Genomic DNA, 14170 nt, shown 5'->3' with positions numbered 1-14170 from the left:
ATGCTGATTCCTTAGCACTCTTAAGGGTTTCAAACTGTCAAAAAAACAAAAACAAAAACAAAGAGTTCTAAAGCCTTGCATGGTGACACAAGACTAATTTCAACTCAAGGTATATTGAGGCAGAAGGATAAAGAGTTCAAGGTCGGCCTGAACTATACAGTAACTTTAAAGCCATCCTAGACTACATGAAACAGTTTTTTTAAAAGGGAGCAGGTGGGTTGGTAGTCATGGTGGTTCTGATTTGAAATAATGACTCCTTAAGAACACAGCTCTTGTTTCTTCTTCTTCGGGAAAACACCAAATGGTGGATGACGCCGGTGCAGCGAGAGGGCCCGGAGGACCCGGGGCCCAGGATTAGGAGGCCGCGGTGGCTTCCGCGGAGGATTCGGCAGCGGTCTTAGGGGCCGTGGTCATGGCCGAGGCCGTGGTCAAGGCCCCGGGGCTCGTGGAGGTAAAGCTGAAGACAAGGAGTGGATCCCCGTCACCAAGCTGGGCCGCCTGGTTAAGGACATGAAGATCAAGTCCTTGGAGGAGATCTACCTGTTCTTCCTGCCTATTAAGGAGTCTGAGATCATTGACTTCTTCCTGGGTGCGTCCCTAAAGGATGAGGTTCTGAAAATCATGCCAGTGCAGAAGCAGACTCAGGCTGGCCAGCGGACCAGGTTCAAGGCTTTCGTCACTATTGGGGACACAACGGTCACGTTGGTCTTGGTGTTAAGTGCTCCAAGGAGGTTGCCACTGCCATCCGAGGGGCCATCATCTTGGCCAAGCTTTCCATTGTCCCTATGAGGAGAGGCTACTGGGGGAACAAGATTGGCAAGCCCCACACTGTTCCATGCAATGTGACAGGCTGCTGTGGCTCTGTGCTGGTGCATCTCATCCCTGCCCCCACAGGCACTGGCATTGTCTCTGCTCCTGTGCCCAAGAAGCTCCTGATGATGGCCGGTATAGATGACTGCTACACTTCAGCCAGAGGCTGCGCTGCCACCCTGGGCAACTTTGCTAAGGCCACCTTTGATGCCATCTCCAAGACTTACAGCTACCTGACCCCCGACCTCTGGAAAGAGACTGTCTTCACCAAGTCTCCTTATCAGGAATTCACTGATCATCTTGTGAAAACCCACACCAGAGTCTCTGTTCAGAGGACCCAGGCTCCAGCTGTGGCTACCACATAAGGGTTTTTATACAAGAAAAATAAAAGAATTAAGTCTGCTTAAAAAAAAAAAAAATGCAGCTCTTACCAGACAGTGGTGCCCCACAACTTTAATCCCAGTCCTCAGGAGGCAGAGGCAGGTGGATCCTGAATTTGAGGTTAGCCTGGTTTATACACTGAATTTCAGGACAGCCAGGATTATACAGAGAAACTCTGTCTTGAAAAATAAGCAAAGCAGAGAGAGAGAGAGAGAGAGAGACAGACAGACAGACAGACAGACAGACAAGGATGAAGCTCTGTCATACTGAGGAGAGCATACCCCCCAAGCAACATGGAAATGTATGTATTGTCTATGTATCAGCAGTCCTGAATGGGCTTTTATGATTCCTTTCTAGTAAGAAAAGCTAGTAGCTGAGAGACAAGGCAGTGATCTCATGTGTTCTGTCCACCAAAGGCACAAAGCTGTGTGTCTCAGTGTGAGAACTTGAGAAGTTCTCCTATGCATATAAACACCTACGTTTTTACTACTCAGCAGTACAATCAGACTCATGAGCACAGGGGAAATGGCTTTAGAAAAGTTGTTAGAGGGCTGGAGAGATGGCTCAGTGGTTAAGAGCACTGACTTCTTCCAGAGGTCCTGAATTCAAATCCCAGCAACCACATGGTGGCTCACAACCATCCATAATGAGATCTGCCGCCCTCTTCTGGAGTGCCTGAAGACAACAACAGTGTACTTTAATAAATAAATAAATCTAAAAAGAAAGAAAGAAAGAAAGAAAGAAAGAAAGAAAGAAAGAAAGAAAAGAAAAGAAAAGAAAAGAAAAGAAAAGAAAAGAAAAGAAAAGAAAAGAAAAAGAAAAAGAAAAAGAGAAGTTGTTAGGTAAGCATGGTGGCTCACACTAGTTATCTCAACATCCAGGAGCCTCAATGAAAAGGCTCAAAATGGTCAAAGTTCTAGGCCTACTTGAGCTATAAGTGAGTTCAAATTTGGCCTGGTTAACTCAGTACAACACCATCTCAAAGAAAAAAAAAAGAGGGCTGGATATAGCTCAGTGCTAGGACACTCAGTGAGTCATGTATTCTATTCGGCCCTAGGTTCACTCCCAGTCCTGGGGAAAAGGAAGCGGTGCAAGGTGCAATGCATTCGATTATGTCCACACAGCCCAACTGAAGAGCTGGGTTCCAAGTACTATGGGCATTCCAAACCAGCAGGCAGCTCTTGTATTTGGAGGCCACTTAGGAACATCCTGAGTTACTCACAAATACTTCATATCCCAGAGAGAAGTAGAATAGTCATTCAGGCCAAAATTCCAGCATACAAGAGGCAGGAGATGACCAGAACAAGACCAGCCCGGGATACACAGAGATCCTGTCTCAGGAAACATAAACAAGGTCTAAAGCCTGGTACATCTTTAATCTCAGTACTTAGGGATCTCTGAGTTTGAGGCTGGTTTGGGCTACATAGAAAGTTCCAGAACTACTTACTAGTAAGGGATACTCAGAAAAACCCTGTTTCAAAAACAAAAACAAACCAAAATCCAAAAACATTACAAAGTCTCACCTGCTTCATTTTCAACCATGTAACCGTTTTCATCCTCCCGGGAAATAAAGAGAAGTCAGTGTACCCAAGGAGAACTCACATACACACCTAGCAGGTCTAACAACTTGTCAACTCACTTTTCTGACAATAGGCTGCTGGCCCTCCACACAGCCATACCAATTCAGCAATTTATTCCAGGCTTCGGCTGGGACCAGCACATAGTCCAGCTCATCGATTAAGTGCTCCTTCAAGGTCTGACTCTCAGGATCTGAAAAAGGAAATCAGGGCAGATCTCATTTTTCTTTTCCCCAGAAGTTTCTTTTTGTTTGGTTGCTTGTTTTTTGAAACAAGATTCTTATGTATTTTTCATAAGAAAAGATTCAACAGGAACAAGCACAATATTCCAAAACACTGTCACTGGCTACAAAACAAAGCAGACCTGCCCACTCTTTATCCTGAGTCTTGTTCTATGAGGAACTTGTATCTCTTCTATAATGAGAGAAAAGTGAGCTGGAGTCCGTGGTTCATCCTCATAGTCTCCACTACGCAGGAAGCTGAGGAGGAATAGGTTAAGCCCCGAAGTTCAAGGTCAGCTTGGGCAACACAGCTAGACTCCATGTCAAAAAGAACAAGGAGGAAGGATGGAGAGGAAAGGAGCCTCTCTGTTCATTTTCTTCTTCTGAAGTCAAATGTATTGAAGGTGAACATGGTGGTGCACCCTTTAATCTGAGGACTTGGGAGGCAGTGGTAGGTGGATTTTTGTGAATTTAGAGTCAGCCTGGTCTATGTAGGAGCTCCAGGACAGCCAAGGATATATAGGGGTAAAAAGTAATTCTAAAATAAAATTTATTGAGCTATATTTTAGCCATATTTTTTGCCTTTCCCCAAGCCCTCCCAAATCCCCTGCCCTACTTGCCCCCTTCTCATTTTTGTCGTCTGTTTTGAGGGTCACATGCAGTACAGCGTGACCTTGAATTCTACACAGCCAAAGATGACCTTTAATTTCTGATCTTCCTGCCTCCACTGCAGAGATGACAGGAAGGAGACTGGAGGGAAAATGAGCCGGGGAGATGGCTCAGCAGGTAAAGGTACTTGCTGCCAAATCCATGAACTTGAGTTCAATAAGAATAGGTTTTTGTTTGGCTTTGTTTTTCAAGACAGGGTTTCTCTGTGTAGCCCTGGCTGTCCTGAAGAAGAGAGTACAATGGCTAATAATTATAAATACTTATAATAGCAATCCTATTGATAGTGCTTGAACTCAGACCCCATCTACACATGAAACATTTACTAAGAAGGCAAATGAATGAGGTGCTGAGGGCTGGGAGGGGGGTGAGGGGTGGGGGTGGGTAGGGTATTTTCTTCCCAAGCAACCATGCCCACAGCCCTCAGTTCAATTCCCAGCAACCTCATGGTGGCTCACAACCATCTGTAATGGGATTTGATTCCCTCTTCTGGTGTGTCTGAAGACAGCTTCAGTGTACTCATATACATAAAACAAATAACCTTTAAAAAAAAAAAAGAGTTCTCATGGACACTGTGTGGAATGGAAAGTAAATATGTAACATGTTGAACATGCATTTTACACCCATCACAAAGGTATATGAAACACTCAGCGGAAAATCCAACAAGATTCATCACCTGTCAGCCACAAAGTGTACTCCCTGCTAAGCCTGTTTATCAACACCCACACTGAGGATGACAGAAGTCACTGATCTCAGACCAGTGTAGACAAGAAAGTACCCGTGAAGGTGCAACTCAGCTGTAACCCAAGGCAGATGATTTTTTTTTTTTTTTAAATAGAAACCAGGTGTGATAGCACACACACTTGATTCCTGCACTCAGAAGGTAGAGGCTGGTGCATCCCTGTCGAGTTCCAGACCAGCCAGGTCTATATTGTAACATCTTGTCTCAAGAAGAAAAAGCCGGGCATGGTGGCGCACGCCTTTAATCCCAGAACTCGGGAGGCAGAGGCAGGCGGATTTCTGAGTTGGCGGCCAGCCTGGTCTACAGAGTGAGTTCCAGGACAGCCAGAGCTACACAGAGAAACCCCGTCTCGAAAAACCAAAAAAAAAAAAGAAAAAAAAAGGAGAAGATGACAGGCATGGTGGTAGTATACATCTGTTAACCCTGTGCCTAGCAGACGGGACAGGAGGACCAGGTGCTGCTAGGGTGTCAGCTACAGAAGGAGTTTGAGGACTGGGAACAAGGAGGTTGGAGGTGACTCTCCTGAAGCGCTGTCTCTGACTGTCTCTGGTCTGAAGTCAGTACAGAGATGCTTGATGTAGACCTACAGTCTGACCTACTTCACGTGTACCCGGCCTAGCCTACGTCAGGCTTCAAAGCAAAACCTAAAAAACTGTCCAATTCAGTAGACAGGTGGAAATAAGAAGGGCTGCTCTGCAGGTGACAGGCCTGTTTCCTGCTGAATACATCTGTCAAGCAGTCATTCCCACACCATGATGCTCAGACCTAGAACCCCACAGGCTCTGGAAGGCTGAAATAGACTGGTCAATTCTCAGGCCAGCACAGGCAGTAGAGAGAAACTCTCAACCAACACCACCAGCACCAGCACCAGCACCACCCCTTCCCCTCCACCAACACACTGCCACTGTCACCATGAAACAACAAATAAGAAAACAAAAAATGTTCCTCTTAACCAGACATTATGGGGGACATTTGCAATCCCAGCACTATAGTTAGAAAGACTATAAATTCAAGACTTAACTGGGGTATACATGTAGTTCTGGACCAGGTTGAGCTACAAACTTGCTATGTATCCAAGTTGTATACCAAGACCCTGCCTCAAAATAAGTACGTTAACAAATAGAATTATCTTCCTGAGCATCTGGGAAGTAAATTCAAGAAGTACATGAGTTCAAGGTCAACCTCAGCTACATTGTAGTTTAAGGCCAGCCTGAATGATACAAGATCACACCTCAAAACAAAAGAAGCAAATAAAAACTCCAAACAAGTAAAAATAAAAATAAACAGGCCAGTAGGTAGAGCATAGGGCATGGCTTTAATCTCAGCACTGAGGAGGCAGAAGTAGGAGGACCTCTGTGAGTTAAAGGCCAACCCGGTCTACATAGTGAGACCATATCTAAAATAAAATTAAACCCATCATGGAATAGCCATGCCTGGCAGCAGGTCCCTGTGAGCCTAGCACTTGAAACAAAGAGCAACACAAATTGAGGCCAACCCCAGATCCTTAACTCAGATCCTGTGTTGAAAAAAACAAGGGCTGGTGAGGCAGCTCAGCAGGTAATGACACCTGCTACCAAGCAGAACCACATGAGTGTGATCCCCAGAACCCACACTGCAGAAGAGACAGAGACGTTGTCCTTAAATCCACACCCTGGACCACGCCATGCACACAAGCACTCACCCTGTCTCACACACAAACAGATACATTTTTAACCTAGAAAAATGTAAGATTAATAAAAACCTGAAAGCCAGACTCAATGGCACAAGACTTTAATTTCATAACTTGGGAGGCTAAGACAGGAAGGCAGTGATTTCAATGTCAGCTTACGCTACATAGCAAGTTTGAAGGAACACAGCAAAACTCTATCTGTAAAATAAAGCAAGAGTATAGTTGTAGTGGCACACTCCTGAAACTCCAACACAAAGGAGGCAACTGCAGGAGGATTAACTCAACTGCAAGGCCAGCCAGGGCAACACGGGGAAGACACTGCCTGAGCAAAATCCAACAGAAATGGAGGGAGCTGGAGAAACGGCTCCACAGGTAGCGGCATTTACTGCCAAGCCTGAGGACATGAGTTGGTCCCTAGATGATGGATCCCACAGGGTAAGAGGAAAGAAACACCTTCCATCAGCAGCACTCTGACCTCCACATGCACACCACATAAACACCAGAGAACACTCATGAGCACACTCGCACACACACAGGAATATATTAAGTGTATGAATACACGCCTGCCTGCCTGCCTGCCTGCCTGCCTGCCTGCCTCTGGCAGATTCTGGACACAGGTACAGGAGTGAGCATTTGGGGAAGCTGACCTCACAGTCACAGGATCCATCATCCATCACTTCTGCTGACACACTTAACAGGACAGCGCCGAGGTCAGAAGCCACAACTCTACTGACCTTCTACCTCTCCTTACGCTATTCCTACTATAAACAGTCGGTACAGAGAGGCCTGATGACGTTTAATATGCATGCAATTTGTCCTACTTCACAGGTATCAACATTTTGTGGGTACAGCTAAGTGTAGTGGCACACACCTTTAATCCCAGCACTGGGGAGGCAGAGGCAGGCAGATCTCTGTGTGTTCAAGGGCAGCCTGGTCTATATACTTAGTGCTAGGGCATTCAGGGCTATGCAGAGAGACCCTCTTCTTGAAAACAAAATCAAAAACCAAAACAAAACAGAAAAACAGCATCAATGCCCAGACCAATTACTGGATATACTGAATTTGATCACAGCAATGAAAGAAAAGGGGAGGGCATGATTCCCAGTTTTCAGACTATAGGCGCAATCTAAAATGACTATTCTTCTTTCTTGTTTACATACAAATCCAAAAACCTAAAAAAGAAAAAGAAAACTAAGGGGCCAGCAAGGCAGTTCAGCAAGGACGAGCACCGTTGCTCCTGCAGAGGACCAAGTGCGGGTCTAGGCACCTCTGCGGAGCAGCTCACAACCTACTGCTCCAGGGGAGCCTAAATTCCCTTCTGGATCCCCAGGAACTGCACTTCACATGCACAGCTCATTCAGATCCACATCCATACACACAATTAAAAAACAGAAAGTAGAGACAAAACGTTACGAGGTAGACAGGTAAGATGTCTTCTGAGAACCAACTGCAGAAAGCTATACTTTGGCCTTAACATACACAGTGACTCACTGGCACACACATCATACACATCCTACATTGTGCACATATACAGTAAAAATAAAAATATGAAAAAAACATTAGTATGCTATAAAATGTGGCCGTTCGAATGAGGATGGGCCATTTAAGCTCGCGTGTTTGAATCTTTGGTTCCCAATGGTAGTACTGTTTGGGAAGGATAAGGAGGGGTGTGGCCTTGCTGAAAGAGGTGTGTCACTGAAGGGTGGTCTTGAGGTTTCATAAACCCTCACCTAGCTCTGTCTGTCTCTAGTGTGTCTTCAGACACTCCAGAAGAGAGCATCAGATTCCGTTATGGATGGTTGTGAGCCACCATGTGGTTGCTGGAATTTGAATTCAGGACCTTTGGAAGAGCAGTCGGTGCTCTTAACCACTGAGCCAGCTCACCAGCCTCCCTCAGCTACTTCTTAGTGCCACACTCACCTGCTGGTACCAAACTCTTTCCACCACGATAATCCTGAACTAACTTGCTGAAACTGTAAGCCAGCCCCCAATTAAGTGACTCTTTATAAGTTGCCATGTTCATAGTGTCTCTTCACAGCAACAGAACGGTAACAAAAAAGGCATGCTTCTGCTAGAAGTAGTTGTTTAGGGCAAAATAACTACTTGACTTTTCCCTAATAATCTGCAAAGACGTCTACTACAGATGTAAAGGAACACGTCTATGTCTTCACATTATGAAAGTTTCACACTCATGAGGACCATGGTAGAGATACACGCAGCCCCTGACTGGCCCATGAGAACTACAGTAGAAAACTGAGCATACTCCACCTGAGAAGAGTCCGGAGTTGTCAATAGGTCCAGGAAACAGGTTATGCTCCCCGACATTGTACATGTCCCAGCTGTCAAAGCCCACATACTTCTTCCACTGCTTGAACCACCGGCTGTCAATAAGATACCTAGGGAGAAATAGCAGCTACATATAAAATACAGCTGAATAAAGAAACACAGTTTTAAAAACCCAAAGCATTATGTTTTGCAGCTCTCCTTTAATTTTCATCTTTAGACACCTACCTTAAGCTCCTTATGGTCTTCTCACCAAGGTAATATACAATTCTCACAAAATCACGTTTGGGGGGAGGGGAGCTTTTCAAGATAGGGTTTCTCTGTGTAGCCCTGGCTGTCCTAGAACTTGCTCTGTAGACCAGGCTAACCTCAAATGCAGAGATCTGCCTGCCACTGCCTCCTGAGTGCTGGTACTAGAAGTGTGCATTACCGCCACTGTCGACTAAAATCACACTCCTAATATCAAGAACAGAAGTTAGCCCCACATGGCAGAGAGGGCCTAATCTATGCCAGGTATTCACTAAGAAAAATGACTGCTAAGAGAATAAGTAGAGGAAGTTTGTGGTGACCCACATCTATGATTCCAGCATCTGTGAGGTCCAGGCAAAAAGGTCAATCTACCCTGCACAGTAAGCTTGAGGTTCCCTCCCTTGGGCTACAAGAGACCCTATCTGTAAAAGACAAAACAAAGCTACACATGCTAGCACATGCTGGCCTTTACATCCCAGCACTCAGGAGGCATAGACACTTGGATGTCTATGAGTTCCAGTCCAGCTTGGTCTACATAGGGAATTCCAGACCAGTCAAGGTTACCTAATATGACCACGTCTGAAAAAAAATGAACAAGGGACTGGAAAGATAATTCAGAGGTTAAGAGAGTCTTGTGCTCTGCCAAAGGACTCAAGTTTGGTTCCTAGCACCCATGTATGGTATGCACAACTCTAGCTCCAGGAAATCCAACAGCCTCTTCTATTCTGCATAGGCATCTGCATGCATAGCGTGTGCCATACATTCTCATATTCCTCTCCCTCCCCCCCCTCTCTCTCTGCCTGTCTCTTTCTCTCTCACACACAAGACACTGCGATCACTTATCTGTAATCCCAGCACACAGGAGGCAGATGCAGAAGAGTCTGCAAGTCTGTGGCCAGCCTGGCTACATCTCAAGTTCCAAACCAGTAGGGGCCACAGGGAGACCTTGTCTCAGAAACAAACAACCAAAACCATAAACGATTATTGAAAGAATTTTAAAACTAATTAACTTTGGAGATGGCGGGGGGGGGGGGGGAGGTGCACCCTCAGTATGTAGCCCAGGATAGCCTTGAACTAGAGAGATCCACCTGTGTATGCCTCCCAGAGGCTGGGATTAAAGTTGTGTGACACTATGCCTAGTTAGGATTTAATTTATTTCAGTTTTTCGAAACATGGTTTCTCTGTCTGTCCTGTCTGTAGACTGAGCTGGCCTCAAACTCTGAGATCCACCTGCCTCTGCCTCCCAAGCGCTGGGACTAAAGATGTGTGCCACCGCTCCTGGGCTGAGTTTTTCTTTTTAATTATGCTTTGGTTATGTGCCTGAGTTTGAGCATGACTCCCAGTGCCCACGGAGGTCAGGGGAGTTGCTATCCCTGGAGCTGGAGCTTGAGTTACAGATGGCAGGGAGGCACCAAACCCGAGTGCTGGGCCTCAGACTCAGGCACTGCAAGAATAATCTAAGTTCTCAGATGCTGAGCAGTCTCACCAGCCCATGAGCAATCATTTCAAATGGACTCTTTCTACAAGTAAAACTATGTTACTAAGTTATTAATCACATTACCCACCACCATTTTTTTTTTTTTTTTGAGACAAGGCTTTTACTATGTCACTGAGGTTGGCCCTGAAATTTGGCAGCAATACTCCTCCAGGACTAAGACTACAGGCATGAGCATCCAGACCAACCTGAATATTCTTTCTGTGTCATCCCTTTGCAGAATTTCTAAAGTACCTCTCTCTATTTGTCTGGCCTTTCACTGGCTCAATTTAAACACCATAAACTACACCTAGACCACACCCCAAACACATAAGTTCTGTTCTCTTTTTCAGTCCTCATATTGGTCATAATCAATGAGAAACCTACCCTATTATTTGACTCCTACACAGCAGCACCACCCAGGCATTTCTCCCCGACTGGGGAGTACAATCCCTTCTAGTTAACAATCTCTTAAGAGGCCTCATATTTGAATCTGCTCTAGTAAACCTGGAACTTTTTTTTTGGGGGGGGGGTGCTGCTCACTGTATGAGACCAGCCCTGAACCTACAGCAATCCTACAGCCTCTGCTCCTGCAAACCAATAAAGCATATGCCAGCGTGCCTGGCAAAGTCTTGTAACTTTCGATCTTCTATTTTGCTCCAGGAGTCAAGCTCCCCTCCCTTCCCCTCCCCTCCCACTCTTACATCTAACTACTGCTACAATTGTCCCGGACCATCTGACAACTGGCTTCTAGTTTTTGGCTTTGAATCCTGTCCCACGGTTTACAAGTTACAAAGTATCACAGTTTACAAGTTACAAAGTATCCACTTCGGATCCTCTCTCCACGCCAGGAGCGTCCTAAGCCACAAATTGCTACCGAGGTTTTAATTGTTAAGGATCGGAGGTGTGTAAGGGGTGGAAACTTCCCCCACCAAGGTCACCATCAAGCGCCCAAGTCTTCGGTGGTTAAGTGCTTTCCCCCACCTTCCCGCTCCCGCCGACCCCAGCGCGCCCCCTTTTCTATATTCTACACCCCCTGTCCCCGCCGGTCCAAGACTACTGTGAATCCGAATGGACCGGGACAAACCCCACGCCTGTCAGCGCTGTCCCCCAGCTGATCCCGGGGTTTCTTTCATCAGCGGCCGCTGTCAAGCCACTCTTTCAGACTCCAGGCACCGCCCCCGGCCCGCCTCCACCTAAAACTGAGGACAGAGGTCCGGCCTGAGGGCCAGCGAGCCGGCTAGACGCTCTGCGCCGCAGGAGGGCAGGGCGGACGCTCACCACTGCGCCCCACGTTGGAGCGTGGTCCCCATCAAGGCTCCGAGCTCCGTCTTCTGGGTCTCCACATCCGGTCGCTCACGGCTGCCCCGGCCTTCCGCCATCTCGTCCGCCGCCCCGGCCCAGCCGGCCCGGACATCCGCCTAGCGCACGGCGTGCTATGGGCCGCGCCCACGCACGCACGTAACCACGCACGTGCGCGCGCCCGGCACCGCCGTCGACTTTCGCCTCTTCTCCCCGCCCCCACGCGCTGTTAACCCCCCCCCGCCCCCTCCGGAGCCGAAGCGGACAGAAGCAGGCTGGACGCCCAGAGGCGGCGGCCACATCCACCCGTGTCTGAGCGGCTCCTGCGATCTGACTGCTGGCCCGCCCTCGACCCATCAGTCACTCGCTCCATCCTGGCCTGTGAGGTTAGCCTGATGCTAAATCCGTGCAGGAGGAGCCTGCCGCTTGCTTTTCTTGTTTCCACTCGGTTCCATGCGGCTTTCAGCAAGACTGCCTAAATGCGAGATTGAATTTACTGCCTCGGCAGCCCCTGTAGCCAAGTGCACACGGACGCATTGAGATCTGGACTGTCCGGTGTGGTCCAGCCATTAATAGTTGTTTCAAACAAGGGCCGGCGCGATGGCTACGTGGGTGACAACTGGGTTTGATCCCCAGAACCCGTGTAAAAGTGGAAAAAGAAAACTGACTCTTTAAAGTTGTCCTTTGTTCTCGACACAGACACTGTGGCACGCGTTCGCCAAACAGGCACACAATAGTGAAATTTGTTGTTTGTTTGGGACAGGTTTCTTCTAGCTGCTGTCCTGGAGCTGTTTATGTAATCTAGGCTAGTCTCGAATTTAGGCCCATTTGCCCTTTTCTCCAGAGTGCTGGGATTAAAAGCATACATCACCACACCTGCAAAAAACAAAAATAAAGTCATAAATAGACGCAAAAAACAAAGTTGTCTTAAACAACTTTGTATCCTGTCAGCCATCCAGGTCAAGGAGAGAGTAGCAACCACCGAAGCCGACAGAGGTCCAGGCATCTTAATTTTTTCCTGAAACAATGATTCCGTTTTCTTCCGGGCGGTGATGGCACAGGCTTTTAACCCAGCACTCAGGAGGCAGAGGTAGGCAGATCTCTGAATTCGAAGCCAGCCTGGTCTACAGAGAGAATTTTAGGACAACCAAGGCTACAAGAAACCCTGTCTTGAGGAGAAGAAGAAGAAGAAGAAGAAGAAGGAGAAGGAGGAGAAGGAGGAGGAGAAGGAGGAGAAGAAGGAGGAGGAGGAGAAGAAGGAAAAGGAGAAGGAGAAGGAGAAAAGGAGAAGGAGGAGGAGGAGGAGGAGGAGGAGGAGGAGGAGGAGGAGGAGGAGGAGAAGGAGAAGGAGAAGGAGAAGGAGAAGGAGAAGGAGAAGGAGAAGAAGAAGAAGAAGAAGAAGAAGAAGAAGAAGAAGAAGAAGAAGAAGAAAAAGAAAAGATTGCAAGTCTTGAAAATCTTGCTCTGGAACAGGTTTAAAAGCATGGTAGAAAGCCATCTGTGGAGATGCCCGGGCAACTGGTGAGCTTTTGCTTTTCAGGCAAATCCTGTTTTGTTTCGGTTTTTTTTTTTTCGAGACAGGGTTTCTCTGTGTAGCCCTGGCTGTCCTGGAACTCACTCTGTAGACCAGACTGACCTTGAACTCAGAAATCCGCCTGCCTCTGCCTCCTGCTGTGGTTAAAGGTGTGCACCACCACACCTGGCACAAATCCTGTTCTTAACAGTAAGGCAAGTAAAACAGTTTCTTGGCGGATAGGAAAGCATGTCCTTCAAAAAACTAATACAAAACAAACGAACCCCCAATTCCCTCACCTTCCCAGTAGATTAAAAAAAAAAGATACATTTTATTTTATGTGTATGTGTGTGCGCCCTGCATAAATGTATGTGCACCACCTGTATGCAGGCACCCTCAGGCCAGAGAGCATTGTAACCCCGAGAGCAATGGTTCTCAACCTTCCTTATGCTGGGAGTCTTTAATACAGTTCCTCATGTTGTAGTGACCCCCCTACCAAATTATTTTGTTGCTACTTCACAGGTGTAATTTTGCCGGGCAGTGGTGGCACAGGCCTTTGATCCCAGCACTTGGGAGGCAGAGGCAGGTATATTTCTTTTTTTTTTTTTTTTTTTTTTTTTTTTGGTTTTTCGAGACAGAGTTTCTCTGTGTAGCCCTGGCTCTCCTGGAACTCACTTTGTAGACCAGGCTGGCCTCCAACTCAGAAATCTGCCTGCCTCTGCCTCCCGAGTGCTGGGATTAAAGGCATGAGCCACCATGCTGGGCTGGCAGGTGGATTTCTGAGTTGGAGGCCAGCCTGGTCTACAGAGTGAGTAACGGGACAGCTAGGGCTATACAGAGAAACCCTGTCTCGAAAAACCAAAAAAGAAAAAAAGAAAAGAAAAGCTTAAAAAGGAAAAAAAAAAAAATGGAAGACTTTGATTTAAGTAATGTTTGAGTATGGTCCTGAAGAAACAGTTGGGAGGAAGAAGCATAAATCAGAAGGAATGCAATTCATTGTCAGAGTGGGGATTAGGCCAAAGAGCTGAGCTTTGACTGTTGGGAAGGTTAAGGAGTCTACAGCTAGAGAGGAAGCAAGTGGGACCACTAGTTTAATGAAGGCAGTCATTAGAGATTGGGACAGAGGTGAGATGCCTGAGGGTGTCTTACAGCACAAAGAGGCACCGGGGACCTAGGTCAGTTAGGAACCAAATGACTGTAGCTTCAGGGGAAGACACAGATCTCGGCTGTCGTGGCAGAGGGGATCCATCCAGTGCAGGTGACATAGGTCACTTGAGAAGACT

General features: G+C 46.9%; 1 protein-coding gene and 1 pseudogene across 6 annotated transcripts in view; one reads left to right on the top strand and one right to left on the bottom strand.

The window, feature by feature from the left end:
• Positions 1 to 12808, bottom strand: part of Usp4 (ubiquitin specific peptidase 4 (proto-oncogene)) — a 45982-nt gene extending 33174 nt beyond the window's left edge. For 4 of the 6 annotated variants that reach the window (XM_006511696.2, XM_006511699.4, XM_006511700.3 and 1 more), the window contains exons 1-3: positions 11354 to 12808; positions 8335 to 8462; positions 2831 to 2961 (exon numbers count right to left, since the gene is read on the bottom strand). In XM_006511696.2, coding sequence (XP_006511759.1) covers positions 2831 to 2961; positions 8335 to 8462; positions 11354 to 11454 — 360 coding nt within the window. In that variant the 5' untranslated portion in view covers positions 11455 to 12808. The remainder of the gene's footprint in view (positions 1 to 2830; positions 2962 to 8334; positions 8463 to 11353) is intronic. The other 2 variants (NM_001311157.1, NM_011678.2) reach the window with 1 other exon arrangement.
• On the top strand, positions 277 to 1214 carry Rps2-ps11 (ribosomal protein S2, pseudogene 11; annotated as a pseudogene).
• Positions 12809 to 14170: the final 1362 nt, after the last annotated feature.

The sequence above is a fragment of the Mus musculus genome, chromosome 9 (assembly GCF_000001635.26).
Source record: "Mus musculus strain C57BL/6J chromosome 9, GRCm38.p6 C57BL/6J".
Lineage (NCBI taxonomy): Eukaryota > Metazoa > Chordata > Mammalia > Rodentia > Muridae > Mus > Mus musculus.
The sequence above is the reverse complement of the archived record's forward strand: the minus strand, read 5'-3'. Positions and strand labels throughout refer to the sequence as shown.